Here is a 21,675-nt window from a genome sequence, read left to right as displayed (position 1 = left end):
AGCAAGAGCCTGATGCTCGCAATGCTGCTGGAGGGGGGAGCTAACTGGCAGGTAAGCGCAATGTCCAAGAAAAGAAAAGCAAACGCTTCTGCAGCTCCGTTTAAAATGACACCAATATGCAGTTCTCAGCACTGCTCGGGCGGCAGTGTAATGATTTTGTAGGTGTCGGCGTAGTCACTTGACCGCGTCACGTGCTCCTGAGCGGCTCCGCCTCCCTCAGTGCAGCAAGAACCTGAAGCTCGCAATGCTGCTGGAGGGGGGAGCTAACTGGCAGGTAAGAGCAATGTCCAAGAAAAGAGAAGAAAACGCTTCTGCAGCTCCGTTTAAAATTACACCAATATGCAGTTATCAGCCTTGTCTTCTCAGCCTTGTCTTTTTTATCCAGTTGAGCAAATCTCTTAAGAAAATCCACAGAAATATTTTACCTGGTACACCAAGAAGGGCTATAGGCCTGTAATTCTGTGGATCTAGCCGATTTCCCTTTTTGAATATCGGTATAATTGATGACATTTTCCAGAAGGATGGAATTATTAGTGTTTTAACAATTTTTTGAAATATCAAGTTAAGGAGTTAGCCCAGATATTCGGGTGAGCCTTTAGGATGGAATTTGTTAGCCCATCCGGTCCTGGGGCACGGGATGTGCTTATCTTTTAATTAATATGATAATATCCATTTGGTCAAATATTAGGTGAGCTGTATGATTGATCTTTAGGCTGATATCGGCTCAGTAATTGGTGATCAGGTTTTGAAAATATCGCAGAAAAATGAGTTAGCCAGATAGGTTTGCTTATTACATTAACAAAGTGGGATGCTGTAGGTTGTTATTTGTCATCTTAAGCCATTTCCATATTTCTCCAGTGGATTTGGATGAGTCTGCTTTTCCGTATAGCTTCAGCATCTGTTTGAAGTTTCTGACATTTATATTGTTTAATATGCTTTTTATATCTTGTACGTATCTTTCTGATCAAGGTAGATCCCTCAGCAGTACTCAAAGTACTGTTGACTGTGCCGGTGCTCTTGACCTCGTAAGGACTTTGGTTGTATCGTGCCTTCTACGTGTGCCTTTTGGAGCTGGGAACTTGTTGCAGCTTACACTGCCGCGCTGGTGTCTGCCAATTGGGAGGATGTCCCTAGCAGTAACACCGAATTGCCTGGAGGAAAAGAAACAAAAGAAGGCTCTGAATTAAGTTGACTCCGCCCCTCCTTGCGCATACGTCCCGCTCCTCAAAGGATAAATACTGACGCCACAGCGTACCCGCACGCGCACCCACAAAGTACTCAAAGTACTGTTGACTGTGCCAGTGCTCTTGACCTCGTAAGGACACCGAATTGCCTGGAGGAGAATAAACAAAAGAAGGTGACTGTTTGTGCACGTTGCACACACCACATTAGTTGTGCAAGTTGAGCACGTTGTGCGCAATCAGTAGTTAGGGTTGTGCTTATTTTGCATGTCAGCTGCTGTCTGAAACACCTTTTTCTTTTTTTGTTTAAAGGCTCTGACTTAAGTTGACTCCGCCCCTCCATGCGCATACGTTCTGCTCCTCGAAGGATAAATACTGACGCCACAGCACACCCACGCACTCATCCACGAAGTACTCAAAGTATTGTTAACTGGTCACAGTGCGCGGCGCGGGGTGCGTTGTTGCGGTGTTATACCATTGTACATTTACTGGATAATCAGAGGTTGGTACGGTATATTACCGGGTATTGATTTAAGTACCCATTTGGGAATTGCATGCATTAAGCGATTAAGCGATTACAAGTGGGTGCTCATTGACCACTGGTTGGGAGGACAGCCATAATTATATTACTGCTTGATTGTTCGGCTTGGCGGGGGATGGCTTAAGCCACTTAGAGATTTACGGGCACTACCGGGTGCGTAACTCGACGGTGCTCACTCTGAACAGAGTTGATTTTGTGGTCATTGGACCTACAGAATGGTTAAAAAATTGTGAAATGGGAAAAGGTGTTTAAACAGGTCTCCGTCAATGTTAACTGAGGAGAATATGTCAGATGAAGAGGCCTCACAGGAAACTATAAATCAAACCAAAAAAAAGGGAGATGTGCTCGTATGATCTCTAGCGAAATTGAACTTACTCCAACACTAATATGTACAACTGGATTGAACACAATTTCGCTGGAGTTGGAAAATCTAAAAACTGTACCAAATGAAAACAAAATAGATACTTTAGAACAAATCCACATGGAGGGGCACAATGGTCTCTCCTATCCATCGAACCCTCTATGTAATGTACCCATCACTGATAGTTCGGTACTGGGTGTGGAAATTGATGGACATAGCATTCCTATTGCTGATACCTCACTGGTTGCACCGGTGGTCCTTGCTGAATTACACAGCAGAACATGGTTATCTAACGGTCCTTCGACCCCGGCAGCAAGCTCACAGGGATTCAGGGAGCAAGTACCCTTTCATGCAGCTATTGCAGCAAACTTGAACCAATCAAAAGAAACAAGAAAAAATGAGAGAGGCTGGGAGACAAAAGACTCAAAACAAAATGCTAGTTCACCTGCACACGAGTTGCGATGTAATCCAACTGATATAACCTATCCGCATTCACCTGTATTAGGCTCTGATCCATTTCTACCAAAACGGACCTCAGAGATACCTCGCCAACCAAATTCATCACTGCCACTATTCCCTCTTGAAGATACCCTAGTGGACCTAAATCAACAAGAATTACAAAATGTTCCTGTTCTAGCAAGGATTCTTAACTTGCTGGACAAAGGACACGAATACACACATGGGCCAATTGGTGCCCTGAGTCTAGCAACATCAGAAATTAATTCTAGACTGAGTAGAATAGAGGGTTTTTTGATGGCACAGGAAAAATGCCACACCTTCTGGGCAGATCAATTTCTAAGTGGCAAAGGAAGGCATGAGAATAAGTTGAAGTAGCAAATGGTGAAAATATGCATCCGGTAAACTCACAAACTACGCAAACTACTTCCTGGGAAAAAGCTGACAGTACAGAAACAAACACAGGAAGTACTACCAATGAACATAAAATTAACTAGCTCCCCCCATATGCAGAAATTGGTAAACTCCAACACGAGAGAATACTGGCCCTAGAAAAGATATTGCTAGATGCAAATCTAGTGCCTGTGGAGGTGATGCATAGAGAACTAGCCAGAGATGAGGAGCTAAATTCTTCTCCGTTGAAAACTACTCCTGACAGCCTCTGTGCCCTCACAGATCTGATTGACTTAAATGAAGATCCTAATTTGAAGAGACATTCTCCCATTGAAGTTTTTGCTGAAGACTGTAATGGAAAACAGAGTACCTTTTTCAAGTCTCGTAAAGCAAAAAAACTTCATGCCAGAGTGTTGAATAGGCAGACTAATTTAGGTACACAAAATGCCACCACTCAATTGGGATTTAATATAACAACCAGTAACAATAAAACATTTTTTTAAAAAACGTCTATGACAGAAAAGACGTATAAAAAAGAAATTACATGAAAGCAAAGGACGAAACAATCAATGATATAACTCAACTCAACGTAGAAAGTCAGGCTCTTTTGGGCATTGATGACAGTAACGATAAAACAAACCTTTCATCAATGCTATCGAAGGAGCCAAATAAGAATCAAGAACAAAACGCGGAACAACCTAAAGAGGATGGTGTAATATCGACCCCCCCTTCTTATACAAACACAGCTACAACGGTTCTTTGAAAAAATGGATGAGAAAATAACATCCTTAACTCAACACCCTCAAGGCCCTGGGAATAACATTGTTGGTATGGTCCCGCCGATTAATGTATCGGATGGCAGTGAGCATAGACAACCACGATATGATGAAAAAGAAAAGGTGCCCCCACAGGTGCTTGAGGTTGCTAATAAACAGGTGACTCCCGCTTGCTTAGATGCTCATGTAAAGGAGCAATTTACTGATCCTATTCCAACACTGGATGGACAGGGTGTTGTTAGAACTCTAAATTACAAAGAACTGTTACCCGAAATTAAATTAGTGATGGGTTGGACGCTGGATCCAACAAAAGTTGACCAACCCAACTTAAATGGCGCTTCATTAATGAAAGTGTTCCATTAAATACCAGCGTTGCGCAACTTGGTGTCTAATGATATTGACTGGATTAGACTTCCTTATGTGCCGAATTGTAGGATGCTTTGCAAATACCAACATACAATAATTGCCTCACTAATATGGAAACATGAAAAAGACTTTCAAATGCTTGGGTATGATTTATCTATGTATAACTCAATGGAAAATGCCACATGCTTTGTTGAATATCAGGTCCCTTCATCCCAAAGCGAGCCTAGCGCAGAGGAGCAAGAGATTCAGTTCGAAAGCATGCATGAAAAAATCAGAACTCAATCTAAATCAGTGGCCCAAATTGTGACAAGCCTTGCATGGCTTGAACATCTAATGAAAACATTAATCGGTGAGCTCCCAGTCAAAGAGAAGCCATAAAATAATGTATTGGTGATAGACTCATGGAACTGTTGTGGGTTTAAGAACTTAAATCTATGGTTTCTGAATATCCCACAAAGCAATTCACCGGCAATAATTATAGTGCAAGAAACCATGGCACTCCAGGATATTTACCTAGAAGGCTATATGGCTTTTTGTGCCCATGCTGTAAGAGGTTTATTTGGGCGCCCATCTGGTGGGCTTGCCATTTTTGTGAAACACACATATTGTGTCAAGGTGTATCAAGTGTATTTATCCAGAGATATACTGGCTATAAAAGTTACATCAAGTACTCGAATGTATTCATATATGCTACTCATTTCACTTTACTGGAATCCAGCTGTAACTTCTGTAGACACCATTATCGAAAAATTAAATCATGTAATGATAGATTCTGTTACACACTCTCCAAATATGCAAATCATTATAGGTGGTGACTTTAACTCGAATCTTAGCACAACCTTGGTGGGGGCAGAAACATCAAACTACCTGTATGAAATGTCCGCTTTTGAAAGGGGACAATTATGGACAAATTATTTTGAAGAATGGGACATGCAACTAATACCATTCGCTGAAAAAGACCATTTGTATACTTGGTCTCATGGTCTTAAAACTTCAACGATTGATTACATTGTGATCTCTCGTCCCCTAGCTACTATAACATAAAGGTGCAATATTATACACTCACACCTAAGACCTAAGTGATCAGTGCATTCCGGAGTGTCGGATTAAATGTCATCTACCAGTATACACCTCTATACCTGCTTTGCCCCTATTGGAAATAGACCGGAAAGCATTATCCATTAGGTGGAATACAAGTTTGTATAGGCACTCAAATGATATGGTCAATAGGGACATTGTCAAAATAAATGCTGAAATGGTGTCTACAAGTGAATTTAAGTTTTGGGAAATGGAGAATGACACCAGGATACGTGGGCATATCGAATTCTTGGCAATTCAAAAAATAACCGACAAGCAGATCAACTATAAAGTTACTAACAATGCTGCAATTGCGTTTAGAAAAAAACAGAAAAACAACGAAATACGTACTTTGTCTAAACAATGCAATAACACAACTTCCTATGTTACCGAAAAAAGAAAATCTTGATAAGTTACAAAAACCATCTTAAACAACTAAAGTTTGACAAATATATTAAATCCAACCAAAAAATGATCCAGAATATTATTGATTAAAATACTAGAGAAATCTGGGTGACACTGAAAGATCCCCTTTTAAAAGGAACTCCGACTTTATGTTCAGCAGTAAGTGGTGAAGTTTGGATAGAACTGTATAAGAACAAATATGCTTTGCTCAAGAAATTTACCGATCTTCAAACCTTAGATACGGTTATTGATCTACCATCAAAATGTCCTTTGGGTATAGACGATATCGTACAGATAATAGGGAAATTGAAACCCTCGAAGGCTGCCGGGCCAGTCTTTATCCCCCCGTGTGTTGTAAAGGATGACCCGAAGCTGTGGGCAGCAATCATGCTAAGGCACCTAGAATGCATATTTCAATCTAAAAATGTTCCCGCATCATGGCTACCAGCGAGTGTAATACCAATACATAAAATAAAAAAGGACCGTTAAATGATCCTTGTAATTTTCCACCCATAGCTCTAATTGATGTTTCAGCAAAGATCTTTGCTGCCCTAATCCTAAGAGACCTAAATGATTTCATTTTCAAACAGAAGATCTTCTCTCGTTATCAAACTGGATTTCGTAAGGGTATGGGAAAGCACTTAAATGCCACTATGCTGGCACATTTACTAAAGTCTACTAGGCAGAAAAATCATGGCCCAACTTATATGGCACTCGTGGATATATCTGGGGCATTTGATTTAGTAATTAGACAATTATTATGGCAGAGAATGCAAGTGCTATTGATACCACCACAAATCATATCTATGATAATACTACTACATACTAATACAAATTACAGGATACAAATAGATAAATCTGGCTCATTAACCTCTCCTATTATCACACATATAGGAATAAAACAAGGATGCAACCTTGCAGCCACTCTTTTTAATCTGTACTTAACTGAGATTGATAATCTTTGGCCAAGTTCCAATTCCTTTGCGATGAAACTGGGTGATCTGCGTCTGGACTGGTTAGCATTCGCTGATGACCTAATATTATTTGACCTAACCCCATTTGGTCTCCAAAACAAATTGGAACGTCTAGTTGAATTCTGTGACAATCGCAACTTGAAGTTAAATCTAAAAAAATCGCATATCTTGGTCTTTACAAATAAGAGAAAAATAATTTGATATCAATGGAACATCAAAGGGTTGGCCATTCCACATGCACTGGGCATGATATATTTAGGATATAACTTGAACAACTCCGATTCGATTGCTAAATGGCAGCTAGAAATTACCACTAAATCCATGCCATTGATTTCACAAATAAAATTAATATACCTAAAAGTCTGCCAATTTTCTGTGATTCCATTGATTGAATTTTATACGCTCAAGGTGGAAGCAATCATTGTCTATGGCTTAGACCTATGCACTTTAGAAATTGGGTCACTCCTGAACAAAATCCAAGGTAAAATATGGAAACAAGTTCTGCATTTACCAACATCATTACCAAACGCCATAATTATACATGAATTGGGACTCACGTCCCTGGCCACCATACATCTATGGTGTAAATTGTCTAGTCATGCCAAAATGCTAAACCCTGTGCCAAATTCTTTGTATGAAGATCTTGGAAAAATGTTAAAACAGGGTTCCCCAAAATCTGTTTATGTGGCTGGGCAACTCTGTGAAAAGAACCTTGAAATGATTGCAATGGATATTGGCGATCTAACTAAATGGCCACAAATCGTCAAGATGAAACTATTGCAATATGACTGGGCAATGACATCTGACAAAATTGGGACTTATACAGCATATAAAGAATATGCAAAATTTCGGCACAAACAGAAACCACTACTTGCCTATATTATACAGGTTCCCGGACAGAAGATTTGCACATTATATATGCGGTTTAAATTTAACCTTTTTCCAACACTAGAGCATACAAAAAACTGGCTCCACATTCCCTTACTACCGGAAGAGGGATGTGGATTTTGTAAAAACTTGGAAAATGAAACATTGAAACATCCTGTTCTACATTGTGTTTATTTTGCAAAGGAGAGGCAAAGATATTTGGTGAAATATCTTGATGAAACAGCTATCTATAAACTTGAATTGTTGTGGATACAATGTATGTGGGGCTATAGACAAGTATTGATCATTGATCTGTTTCATTTCTTATCTGTCATAGAGGCGAATTTTGCAAATTGTTATCCTAACAAAAGCAATTGAAGTTGAATGTAAAATGTACTGATGAACTTTTAGGTTGTTTGTGTTATTATATCATTCCAGTGAATTGCATCCTCTTTGACTATGTTATCTGTCATTAACGCGAACTTTGGAAATTTCAAAAAATGAGTTCAAATTTCTTAACAAACCCAATTTGAAATGAAACAGAATCCAAAATGTATTGACAAGTTTATAGGTTGTTTGCCTTATATCATTGTATCTAAAAAGCTAAATATCTACATACGTTCACATTATGCTATCCATTGCTTTCATCTTATCCTTTGCTCGTTATTTTTGTTCCTTCCTTTTAAATCTATTTTTTAAAGACATCAAGATGCTTGTATAAAATGTTTTTAATGAATGTTGTAAAGATATATTTTATCGAAATACAACAATAAAAAAAAGATCTCTCAGCAGTGTTGCTGGCTACTATGTGTTTTGCCTCTTTTCTTATGGCCGTTCTCATGATTGGTTTTGATAGTCAGATCATAAGGATATTTGTGGGTGATTCTTTGATGCATGCATATAGATTGCGACTCATTAATTAAAAGTATGTAGGATCTCATTATATTCTAACTCATTACTACAGATGTTATTATTAATTTTGTCTTTTTAATGCTTGGTTAGCTTCTGTAACTTCAATCGAGTCCATTTTATTCAGTTACAATCTTCTGATAGCTCGATACAAGGTTTATAGACACTGCCGGAGCAAGGAGGAACTTTATCTCCACATAAACTGCCTGGAGCTGCTAGCAGGATCATTTGCGATCAGAGCCTTCACGAAAGGGAGAATGAGATTGTGCATCCTATTGAAGATTGACAACATATCAGCAGTACGATTTATAAACCATCTAGGGGGCACCAGATCCAGAATACTAGCCGAGCTAGCGAAGGATTTCTGGCACTTTTGCCTACAATCAGAGACATCAGTCACAGTAGAATACCTCCCAGTGACATGGAATGTAGTAGCGGACTGGTACTTGCGCTACCTCCTACCTCATAGGTAGAGCAGAAGAATAATTGATGTAGGAGTCTAGCAGTGGTAGTCGCCTCGAGTCGAGGAAGTTCGACATTCGGTTTGGAGTGGTACAAGTCTTCGCCCGGTTAGCAGGACTCTGTGTGGAGTTTATTGAGTGACTTTTCAGAGCGAGTAAAAAAGAGGAGGAGCTCAGGGACAGGAAGTGGTCATAGCTGAGCATGGAGGAGATGGACTACAGAGACTATAGGGATTGTAGTTTCAAAACAAGAAAAGTCTGTTGAGACATTTTTCAGTATTTGTGGTTGGTTTTATTGGTTTGTTGAAACTGCTGAGGAGTAGTAATTTAAAGAAGTTGAAGTATAATGCTCGCCTCCTAGTCTTTAATAGAATTAATACTCCCTGCGCAGTTAGCAGGGGTAATCTTCATTATACATCGCCATACAAGTGGTATGTGGCTGAAGCATTTTTGTTTTTTGTTATGCGAGATGGGTTGGGAGGGGGACGAGTGCACTGTCAGCTGTTCAGCCACCAGTCGAACAGCGAACAGCACTTGCTGTTTCCCCCACGATGAGCACGATGCGCACGGTTTTGTATCTTTAAAGGATTTCCGGGTTTTAAGGGTTGGAGCTACCTGCTTACACGAGTAGATGAAGAAACGTAAGTCCACTGCAAATCAAATACAGTCAATCTTGTAGATTGTCATAAGCAGAGGCACAGCCACAGGCAGGATATCACAGTGAACAGCACTCTTCGCGCACTTCACGAGTTCTCACTATAGTTTCCGTAATGTGAACAAATGCAAACAAATGTCTGTACAATCTGCTGTTACTGTGATCACAAAGTCCTTCTAAGTATCTTTCTGTATTTCTAATGTCCTTATGAATGTGCATGGCTTTTGAAAGCGCAGCCCCTTTAAATGTTTGTGGCTTTACTGCTTGCAAAGTTGCGAAGTTAGCGGTCACTTAGCAATGGTGCCACATAACCTGTCACATGCCAACAATGGTCGGGTTGGAGTGAGCTGCACGCCCAAGACCGTTCAGGGATTCCCAAAACCCTGAACCGAAAAAGAATCCCCACAAATATCACACTGTGGCACACACTGTACCCGGGAGCCTGCTCCCCTCTGTTCAGTCATATTACATTTAAGAAATATTCATACGCCGAATACAGGTTGTGAGGAGAGGACCTTGCTTTTAGACTTTGGTTTCGATTCAGAAAAACGTTTAGTAGGCCAGTTGTGAATTGTGCCTTACATGTTCTTAATTATACAGACAGATGTTGCATACAATTGTCTGCAATAGTGGATTTGTCGCAACGACTGTGAGAGGGCAATTTAAATGTTCCGGAACCCTCTTCAAGTCATAACTTACATCAGTACTCATAAACATTTACAATGTATTTCCTGTACTTACATACAAGTGTATACTTGAGAGCTTGAAACTCTGTATTACTAATGGTAACTAATGCAAGCCTAAGGGCCTGATTCGTAGAATCCTTTGCATTGTGCAGAGTGACTTTTCACTGGTGCAAAGTGACTTTGCACTGCCAACAAACACCCTGATTTATGGAAAAGTGACAAGTGTCTTTTTGCCGTGCAAAGTCACTTTGCACTGCTCCATGAATCAGGATGGAGCAGTGCAACGTGTCTTTTTGCATTGCAAAGTGACTTTCCACAGCAAAACGACACGTTGCACTGTTCCATGAATCAGGGTGTTATTAATGGCAGTGAAAAGTCACTTTGCACCAGAGAAAAGTCACTTTGCACCGTGCTAAAAATTCCAAGAATCAGGCCCCATGTCCCTTGCATCCCTACTTCAAGAACGATGAGCATGGGAAAACATTCCATCCTGAGCATTTCTTAAGTCTGCATTAATGCTTGAAGTGTCATACTGATCAGCATCTGTGGCTGAGACATGCCACCACAGCATGCACACATTGCCACACCTCTCGACTCACACACTTATGGAGCGTGTCACTCGTCCTGTAAGTAGCTCTGTCATCCGCCAGGCTCCCTGCACGCCCATATTTGTCAATGGGCTTTCAACCGCCAAAAACAAAATCAGTGTTTTCTCTCGCCCTGGGGCCAAAAACCGTTCATAGCTATGCATTCCAATCACCCCTTTTACATTTAGATTGTTACAAACCTAGGTTGGTCTTGGCCATTACTGTATTGAGCTACATAGATAGATAATAGGAATATTTTGCACCATGGTTAAGGGTTGCCTTTTTGTGTTGGTAAATTATGACTGGACATGGTATTCATAGCAACCATGGCCAAATGAGTAACTTGTGTGGCATGAATTATGGGCCCAATTCATGGAATTATTTGCACAGTGCAAAGTGACTTTTCACGGGGTGCAAACGGACTTTGCACTTCCAACAAACACGCTGATTTATGGAACCGTGCACAGTGTCTTTTTGCCCTGCAAAATCTCTTTGCACTGCAACAATTCACTTTGCAATGCTCCATGAATCAGGGTGGAGAAGTGCAAAGTGTATTTTTGCAGTGACACATGACGTTGTATGGCAAAAAGACACTTTGCACTGTTCCATGAATCAGCGCAATTATATTCATGTCACTACATCTGCCTCTTTCTCTAGAAAGAGTTTCAGATATTACATTTCACAGATTTCACAGACAAAGGAACAAAATGGCAGCCGTCTGGCTACTCAGGCAGCCATATTGAACTGGGATAATGCGTTTGTGTTTTCAGGGCGTACAGATAATTATAACTGTGATCTTTTCACTGGAGTATAAATAGTCGACTCTTTTCACACCTTCATTCTTCAATGTCAAATTGTATGCATAGATCACTTACGAACAAAATATGTTTCTGTTTCTTTTTTATTTACTATGTGGTGGCCGTTTGCTTACTTATGACTGTCTTTGTCCAGTATTTTGTCTTTACGGGCGTGCTGGCGATGGTGACATGTGCTGTCTTCCTGCGCCTGAACTCCGTCCTGAAGCTGGCTGTACTGCTCATCATGATCGCCATCTATTCACTCCTGACGGAGACCATTTACACCTCGCTGTTCCTGAGGTACGACAACCTGCACCGCAACGGCAAGTAAGTGTTCCACGCCTAAACCCGGAGCATGGGTCTGTGAGCAAGAATGAGCCCTCACTCTGGTCACAATTGCATATATTTGTCTATTCTAACATGCTTTTGGTGGTGTATATGCTAAGGTATGTGGTTTAATCCTGTAAAATAGCTCAGTGGGTTGTGAGCTCCCTGCTGTGATCTGAGCGTGATCCGCAGGTCGCAGGTCCGAATCCTGGCAAGGCCAACTCAGCCTTTCATCCTTCTGAGGTCGATATATGAGTACCAGTTTCGGTTGGGGGATATTGTATGTAAATATATGCTCTAAAGCACTTTGGATAAAGGCGCTATATAAATAACACATCATTATCATCAATAGAAGGGATACATGTGCTATCACGTGTAACTAATAACATTTCATAATTGCTTTGATTTTTTAAGACATTGGGCCTCATTACACGGTAGGCGGAGGACCAAGGTGCTATTAGCACCTTGGTCCATGCCGGTAAAATACCGCCACCGCCTTGGTGGAAAGGGGAATCACCGCCCTATTCCAAGGTTGGCAGGGCGGTAATTCCCCCTTTCCCCATTGCGCTTCCCCATTCCCATTTTTGCCTCATAGGGCTCTATGGGAATGGGGAAGGCGCTAATTACGGTGCCGCAAATTGCGGTACCGTAATTAGCACCCTGGTCCCTTTGCGGGTTGGTTTTTAACGCCTACTAAACAGCGTAAAGAAATTACACTTCAATGAAATAACAATAACATGAGGCAAAGAAAACACAGGAATCGATTCAACAATAAAAATACTTTTATTCATGCATAGCAGTGTGCATGGTAAACAGTACTAGCAAAGCATGGGTGCAATCTACTGGCGTGTATGCAAGCAATCTAATAACAAGTATCCAGTCCTGCTGGATCTATAATGCTAATAACAATGCATGCCCAGTAGCAACAAATGGGGCCTAGTAACAATTCGCAAGCGTCAGCATTTCTCTCTCTCATCACCACACAACGCACATCAGCTCTGGCTCTCATAAGACAATCTGCCTGCATGAATCCCCCCTTGAATCAGTGTGTCAATCCCATCTCTAGTGTGTGTGTGTTGCTATCTCCCTTGTCCCAACAAGCCAGTCAATTCAGGTAGGCCTAGAACCATACTCCCCTTTTCAGGATCAAGCTTCCCAAGCTCCCATCTCGAATTCGTCCCATCTCTAGCCAGAAAGCTAGGTCTGCTCCCAGCATGACTTCAGCCTCTCTCTCCTATCCAGCTCCCTTGCAGCCAGTCAGCACCTGCACAGCCTCACACCGGGCCTCTTTCTCTTGGCCTCTCAGTGGTCTGGTCTCCTGCCAACTGCTCTCTGCCAGATCAATCTCAAACTCTGCTCTCATCTGCTCTCCCAGTCAGCTCTCCCAAGCTGCATGTGAGCCGATTCTCCAAAAGCCTTTCCTTGCATCCCAAAATGCTTCTCTGCCAAAGCCATCTGATTCTGATTCTACTGCAAAACCCTTCCACTGGATATACTGTGCAATGACGCAAGTCATCACTAAGGTTCCTGTCAAAACTCTCTTAGCAAGCATTTCTCTCAAAGCAGACAGCGCCTGAAGGCCTATGAACATCAGTCATGTTCTCTCTATCTCACTGTGTTCTTTGTCACTGTGACATCTCAAACTGGTTCACACTGCTTTCAATACTATGTCTATCTGTCGGCATCTGTGGCCTTCTATGTGTTACACAATCATGCTACCATCCTCCCATTCAGCAAAAGTCTTCTCTACCAAAAAGCTCTCCATGCAAAGCAACACTCACTCACTGCAGATTCCCTCCCACCTTTCTGCTGTCTGCAAACCCAAGGAGACCTGATAAGCCAGCCCGTCTCATTTGCTTCTACTAGGCCAAGAGCTATAGCCTTATCTGTCTGCCTGCCAGCCTTTGTTTACATTCCAATCCTTTCGCGCACAGAGTGGAGCGGCTAACTGTCTCAGAATGGCTTAGAGAGCCAGTTTCATTCATTCTTGCGTTTAGCGCATTCTCTCAAACCAAGCGCTATATAATGGACTCAATGTGTTCATACCTAAGTGCACATACATGCGTGTCTAAGTGCATACATCACAACATGTGTCTAAGCAAATCTAAGCAAGGCCTCTTCACATAACAGGCCTATTTCTCTAGCAAAATGCATACAAAATGTGGCTTTCAAATGTGGCATAGCAATGTGGGTATAATGGATAACTAATGTGTCACTAACAGGATTGAATGATGGAAGAATGAATTACTAATGATAACATAACAGGCAAGCATAATATCTGTTTTTACAGGGCAACTAAGCCCTCCCCTCAAACAGGTCACTATGAACGTCACTAAATACGCAACGTCCTATTGGTTACACAAACTATAGGGCTTTTAATCATGCAGCCCTCTACAATTGGTTGGCACTCTTACATCCGTCAATACTTTTCCACCCATTTTATCAGCACGCAGGCTAGACATCCAGGTGCTGGTGAGTGGTCATGACCATAGCTTCCCACCAATTAGCATATCATCTATCATAACCTCAGTGGTCTGCAAATCATTTAAGACATTAAACTTGGCCTTGGAAATGTTCCTTGCCCTGGAGAATACAGGGGAGTAGAGTCACCGTCGGTGTGGTTTGTCATGTGTGTCCAACCTCATCCATTCACGAGACAGAAGACCACTAATTTTGGCTCTACTGCGTTAAAAATACAATTTTTAATAGACCTCTGACGTCTTCCTTGTTTTCGTCCATGCCTTCTGAAAAGGAGTTTCATTCTTTCACATGATTATAACTAATGTCTGCTCATCCCAGTCTGATAAGACATTGGGCCTCATTACACGGTAGGCGGTAAGGGTTTACCGGTACCGGTATTTTACCGGTACCGGTAAACCCTTACCACCTTACTACGCTTTTAGCAGGCGTTAAAAAACGAACCCGCAAAGGGACCGGGGTGCTAATTACGGTACCGCAATTTGCGGTACCGTAATTATCGCCTTCCCCATTCCCATTATGCCCTATGGGGCAAAAATGGCAATGGGGAAGGGCAATGGAGGAAGGAGGAATTACCGCCTTCCCAATCTTGGAATAGACGGTAATTCCCCTTTCCTCCAAGGCGGTACCGGTAAATTACCGGCATGAACCATGGCGCTAATAGCGCCATGGTTTACCGCCTACCGTGTAATGAGGCCCATTGGCTTCTTGGGGCTCATCCAGCCTCACCTTTCTGAGATTCACTTCTGTAATTTTGTTGTTTTTCAACTACGACACACTGGAAAAAAGGCCTTCCTTTTTTGGTCCAGCTCTGCTATAATACATTGTGGAAACATCCATTCTTTACTTCATTCCTACATATATATACGTTGGCACATACTGCAATCCATTCACTACATAGCTAGCCTCACAGATATGTTGTCTGCTTGCGTTTCTTTGCATCTGTACACGTGTAAAATGACTTGATATCTTCATTGTTTCTGTAGCATAAGTTTCTTCATCTTGAGCCTGAGATGTCACTTACCTTGATTCTGGGCCTCATTACGAGGTGGGTGGTAAGGGTTAACGGGCACCGGTATGGAGACCGGTTAATGGGCCCGTTATTAGCTCCATCCCCATTCCCATTGAGCCCTATGGGGGCTCGAATGGGAATGGGGAATGGTTCTCGGAATGGGGACTTACCGGGTCCTCCAAGGTTGGAATGACCCGGTAAGTCCCTATTTCGCCAACCTGGACCCGGAATGTGGTAAGGGGGTAGCCATGGTGCTAAAAGCACCATGGCTACCGCCTACCTCGTAATGAGGCCCACTGTCTTGATGCCTTATAGGCTATATTCACTTCTCTTGTTTCTGCATCTCTTCCATGTACATCATTCTGGCTTCGTGTGATGTCACCAATCTGCTCTTTCATTCATGGGCCCTGCTTCTTCTGGGATTTCATTCAAATGCCCATCATACTGTCTCGTATGCAGGTATGACTTTCTTAATGGGAACCTTGCCTCCAGGATTCTCCTTGATGTCAGTATTTTCACTGGTACTGCACATGTCTCACACTCTGGCTCCCAACATATAGGCAATATGGGTGAGATGCTTGAGGTGGGGGTACTTGGCTCCTTCTCTACATAAGGAGCTACATAGTTTTGCCCCCCACCCCCCACTAAAAGGGAAAGGATTTAAGGCAGGTAGATTCCCCCACCTTTTAATTTCCCAGGACTCAGTTCTACATACATAGAAAGCCTCTGCTTAAAGTTCAGGAATGCCAGATGAATCTCAGGACACTGTGGAAAGATAGGGGAGGGGTCTGGTCAGTCCACTCTCAAAGATGGCCTCCCACTCTCCACCATAGGACTCAGTCAGCTTTGAAACAGCTCCACACAGATGCACTCTCAGCAATCTCCTCCTATGAAGTCCCGCTTGTACAGCAGCGATGACCCCACCAATTTTACAATATTGGGGGAGTATCCTGCAAGAGGTCAAACAACTAGGCTTGGCCAGTTACCCTTCTCTGTCCTCCCAAACCCAGCCTCCCAGTCATGATTGGTTTAGTGGTCTGGAGCAACAGATGGCAATTCCCATTTGTAATCACCATTTGTTCTACTTTCACTTTTTTGGCAAAAACTAGTTATGTATGAAATACTTTGCGATTTACTAGTAACTATCATAATATATATATTTTCCTTTTCAGATAATTGTGGGGCATTTAATAAAACAGCAGCCGGGTCTGCACCATGTTGCACGACGTTCTGGCAATTTACTGTTGTTTTCACAAAAGGCATAATAGTTAAGAATATGTAATTTACTATACATATTCCTAATGTATCCCACCACCCATTCACCGACTCTCATATTCAGAACCTCTTCAGATCAGCCAGAAGCCCATCTTAGGTGGCCATTGAAGTTCCCGGAGTCGCAGGTGGAAGACTTTTACATCTCTACAATCACCTGGAAATTACATTAAAAATAACACATACATGTAATCAGTACGACTTAAGGGCTACATGATAATAGTCCTTTCAATTAATTGTGAATCTTCATGTGGGACAAATGCCCATTCTCCTGCCTTCAGGCCATATGGTCTCACTGAGTCAGCCTGTAATCAGAGTTTTTATTATTCTGGTTGTGTTTGCTGCTTGCTCTTTGAAGTTGGTTGCCTCCATTTTCACACCTTTTGGTCATGCTCCAGCCAAGGGGAACTTTTCCTTCAGTAACTGCCTTCAGAGCCAGCAAGTCTGGGGAGAACTGGTTTTCTACACCTTTAACAGGATGCTGTATTGCCTTTATAATTAGCTGGGGGATGTAAAATCCAGACCTGCAGTTGAGGACTTCCTTGTGAAGTGTCCCACAGCAAGCAAAAGGGGTTTCCTCTAGCCTACACACACATTTCAAGGAAAACAATAGGGGCTTTTCTTTTCATATGTTAGCAGGTGTACATTTGCACACATTTAAACTGTAAACACACATGCAAAGCTGTGTTTGTGTCATTGTTTAAAAATCCGGTTTTCCATGGGAAAGGGACCTTTGATTTTTCTTCTTGCTTTGTGAATTAAAATGCTGCTTTTCCTTGGGTAGTGACAGGTAGGCTTTTTTTCACGTGGCCCTTCATTTTTCATTTGCAATCACAGATGCAAAGCCGTTTTTGGTGTTAGTGTTGAACAATCCTGCTTTTCATGTGAAAGGTACCTTCAGTTTTCCCTTTGCATGCAGCCCACATTATGAAATGTGTGCACGTTTTAAACCAGAGAATCGCTTCTAAAATATTTCCTTTATAGCATAGTCCCTTCAGGACATTTTACCTTTAGCCATGCTTGTCCTCTCATCTGGTCACGTGGTCTAGTGGAGAAGTGTGGCCGTTGAAAGCTTAGCGACCGCTGTTTGAGTCCCCAGCAATGTGCAAACTCGTAGTTAATTATTAGAATTGGACTATGTAGAGAAGAGTTATTTTCTTTTACTCCCGGCCCCAGACATTACCCTGGGGACAAGGTGGGCAGAAACCATCCACACGCAGGTACCCTCAACTTGTGCCCTGAAAACATATGCACATCCCTTACCTGTGGTTACACTTCTGAGATTTTCATTCAATTTAAAAATCTAACCAAGGCTCCAAGAGGGCTGTTTTCCTTTCTTCCTAAGAAAATGTTGTCTTAAAACTTTAGGAGTCAGAAGACAGAACTGGTGGTATCAAAAAGGCAGTTGCTATCCCTAGGGACCCATAAATGACCTCAATGCCCCCCAGCTACTGGCACAGGAAGTTGAAAGGGAAAACAACTTCCTCACATGTAATAATCGCGGAATGCGCAAGAGATACAAAGAAAAACAGTCTTTACTTGATAAAGTTCTCTCATCCTGCACCGAACCCTCAGGCACTGCTAATGCCACCAGTTTGCCTTGTATGTCAGTGGAGTGACATGAAATGTTGCATCAAAGACAAGGTGTGTCAATGGAGTGATATGAAGAGTAGCAGCATAGCCAAGGTGAGTCAGTGCTGAAATGAAGAGCAGCATCATAGACAAAGTATGTCAATGTAGAGATATGAAGAGTACTATCAGAGAGAAGGTATATCAGTGGAATGATATGAAGAGCAGAATCATAGACAACATATGTCAGTGTAGAGATATGAAGAGTACTAGCAGATATAAGATATATCAGTGGAATGATATGAAGAGTAGCATCATAAACAAAGTATGTCAGTGTAGAGAAATGAAGAGTATTATCAGAGAGAAGGTATATCAGTGGAATGATATGAAGAGCAGAATCATAGACAACATATGTCAGTGTAGAGATATGAAGAGTACTAGCAGATATAAGATATATCAGTGGAATGATATGAAGAGTAGCATCATAAACAAAGTATGTCAGTGTAGAGAAATGAAGAGTACTATCAGAGAGAAGGTATATCAGTGGAATGATATGAAGAGTAACATCATAGACAAAAGTATGTCAGTGTAGAGATATGAAGATTATTATCAGAGATAAGGTATATCAGTGGAATGATAAGAAGAGCAACATCAAGTTATTGGCAAGAAGCTCTGACTGAGCAGGCCAAGGAAGGAGAAGATGGCTTTCCCAACACCAGATGGGCGTTACCAGTTTAGGGTTATGCCTTTTGGGTTGAAGAATGCCACTGCCATATTCCGAGGTTAGTCAATCATCCTTTCAGTGGAATGGAGGCCTTTTGTTTAGCGTACCCTCACAACATTGCTGTCTACAGTTCTGCCTGGGATGAGCATTTCACACAATTGGATAAGATTTTGCAGGCCATGAAAAGGGCCAACCTCAATGTGAAGGCAACCAAGTGCCAGATAGTAAAGGGGAAGGTTGCCTACCTTGGTCATGAGATAGGAGGGGGTCAAATCCAACCTCTCCCAAGTAAAGTACAAGCTGTACAGGAGTGGGAGACTCCCTCTACTCAACCCCAGGTGAGAACGTGTCTGGGTCTCACTGGGTACAACAGAAACCTCATGGTAGACTATGGCAACATAGCTGCCTCTCTGACAGCTCTGACATCACCTAAATAGCCTAAGAAGGTTCATTGGTGTGAATACTGTCAAAGGGCCTTTGAGGGCTTAAATGAAAGTCTGTACACGGCTCCTGTCTTTTGTGCCCCTGACTACAAAAAATGCTTTATTGTGCAAATGAATGCCTGTGTCACTGGGATTGGAGCTGTATTGTCTCAGTTAGACGGCAAAGGGAGAAAACACCCCATAATTGTCATCAGTAGGCAACTCAAGGGTAGGGAAGTTAGGTGGGCCACTGCTTAAAATAAGTGTTTTAGTATAATTTGGGCACTTAGGCATTTTAGACCTTACCTTACAGTATCTGCCTTTAAGGTCCAAACTGAACATAAGCCCTTAAAGCTGCCTATGCAGATGAATGGGGAAAACCCCAAACTGCTCAGATGGTACGTTAGCCTGAAAGGGCTAGACTTCACCATTGAGCATAGGCCAGGAAAGATTCATGACAATGCAGATGGCCTTTCCAGAAGGTATGTTGACCATCTGGATGAGGGTAACAATCTTGTGGGAGATCAGTTGCCCTAACCTCAGTCGGGGGGGGGGCTATTTGATGCTGTAAATGCCTTATGGAGGGACATAGCCTTCTTGTCCTTCCACTTCCACTTCTCTGTGTGTGTTTTCTCTATGTTTTCTGCCACTGAGGTTCAACCTGGAACTCTAGCAGTGCAGATCTTCGGGATTTTATTTTGGTGAACAACACTCATGGGATACCCTTATGGCACCCATGGGTGGGGGTACACTTAAAGATACTGTGATGAGGAAGAGCATCTTCTCGCCCCAGAAGTCATCCAGGTGTCCTAGGTTCATCTTGGATCCTGTTCTCCTGTGACCCCTCAGGTTATTTGGGGTGGTTGAACCTTTTAAAAGACAGGCTGCACAGGTAAGGGGTTCCTCACTCAGAATTATTCATCATGTCTAAAGAAAGCATTCTGCCACTGTTCATAAGTAACTTGCCTTTCCTCCCTATTGTATTCTGTTACACCCCACTTAAGAATTCACATGCCTATTAAATCTGCCGGCAGTTAGTGCATCTATTACTGAATTTTAGAATTGTGTGGTACCACATAAAGTATATATATTACCCATTCTGTGAATAAGTATTTCTAAAGTACAAAGTGTTATCATTTAAATGTATATATATATATATGTATATATATATATATCCAAAATAAGGAGGAAAGGCGAGCCGCACTCCCGCAAGCACAGCAGCAATTGCAGCAGACTCCAAAACACGGACAAAAAGCAAGGAAACACTGTGTTAAAAAACGGACATATTTTAATGTTTCCATAGAAATAAAAGGATTGTACAAAAAAATAATGGTACAATCAGCAACCACACAAAGACACACAGAAGCAGGACGCCATGGTACACGACCTGTACACAACGCGTTTCGCGCTCCACTAAGCGCTTGATCACGTAGCAAAGGGGGTGGAATGGACTAGTAGAAATACAATGAAAACTACAGTCCTATTACTATGTTGATTAGCTCGAGGGTCCATGGCTAAAGAAGAAAAATGCTGGCGGCCATTATAGAGTGTGGAAAAATGCGTGCATGAGTAGGAAAACAGGAAAGTAATGCATAGTCACAAGGGACAATTGGATCATACCTATACAAATATATATGAGTATATATATGTAACGGAAATATGACATGAAGATAATACTGCAAATGTTAACACATTTTTCAATTTGAAATTAAAGCCCCAGTGGCAAAAAGAATGAGCATGAAAGCGCAGTCAGAGTGGATAAACACACATGCAATCAAATATAAATAGCAATTCCTGCAAAGCAATAGTTCATGCACGCACAATATTAATCAATAGAACCACACTGCTGTACAGTGACTGCATATAAAAGAGTGCAGCGCTGACGCCTTGAAGTCGGGAAGTGCTGAGCATGACTGTGAGGGATATAAACACTGGCATAGATGACATGTATACCGCCAGCCAAGGAATACAACGGACGAGCATGAACATTGCATACCGGCTGTGTGTAGGGACAATGGTCCAAAAGGACTAAGGTGCATAGTGCATGCAAGGGGTCAGGCTCAGAATAGAGAAGGGAATAATAATATTAACCCCACATTATAGACTCTACTAAAACATTGCATCAATCAAGCTAAAAGGTAAATGCAAAATTGCAACCAGTTAAGAAAGCCGAAATAATGACTCTGCGATGTGGTAATGGAGCCGAAGCAAACCGCGTCATCAGCAAAGTAAAGAATGATGATACCTACACATTTCATTAACAGGTCGAACAACACTCCCAAAATTCAACAATGGTAATAGCTCTCATAATCGAATCAATGAATAGGTAAAATGTATTCGTAAATGGAAATAAATGAGATACTGGCTAAACAAGTGCGA

General features: G+C 41.8%; 1 protein-coding gene across 2 annotated transcripts in view; it reads left to right on the top strand.

Moving 5' to 3' along the window:
* ADCY8 (adenylate cyclase 8) overlaps positions 1–21,675 on the top strand; it is a 1,651,787-nt gene that overhangs the window by 1,377,434 nt on the left and 252,678 nt on the right. For both annotated transcript variants that reach the window (XM_069621638.1, XM_069621637.1), the window contains one exon: positions 11,647–11,819. In XM_069621638.1, coding sequence (XP_069477739.1) covers positions 11,647–11,819 — 173 coding nt within the window. The remainder of the gene's footprint in view (positions 1–11,646; positions 11,820–21,675) is intronic.

Source organism: Ambystoma mexicanum, chromosome 5q, assembly GCF_040938575.1.
Source record: "Ambystoma mexicanum isolate Mex_15411 chromosome 5q, UKY_AmexF1_1, whole genome shotgun sequence".
NCBI classification, from domain to species: domain Eukaryota; kingdom Metazoa; phylum Chordata; class Amphibia; order Caudata; family Ambystomatidae; genus Ambystoma; species Ambystoma mexicanum.
This window is presented reverse-complemented; position numbering and strand designations above follow the sequence as displayed.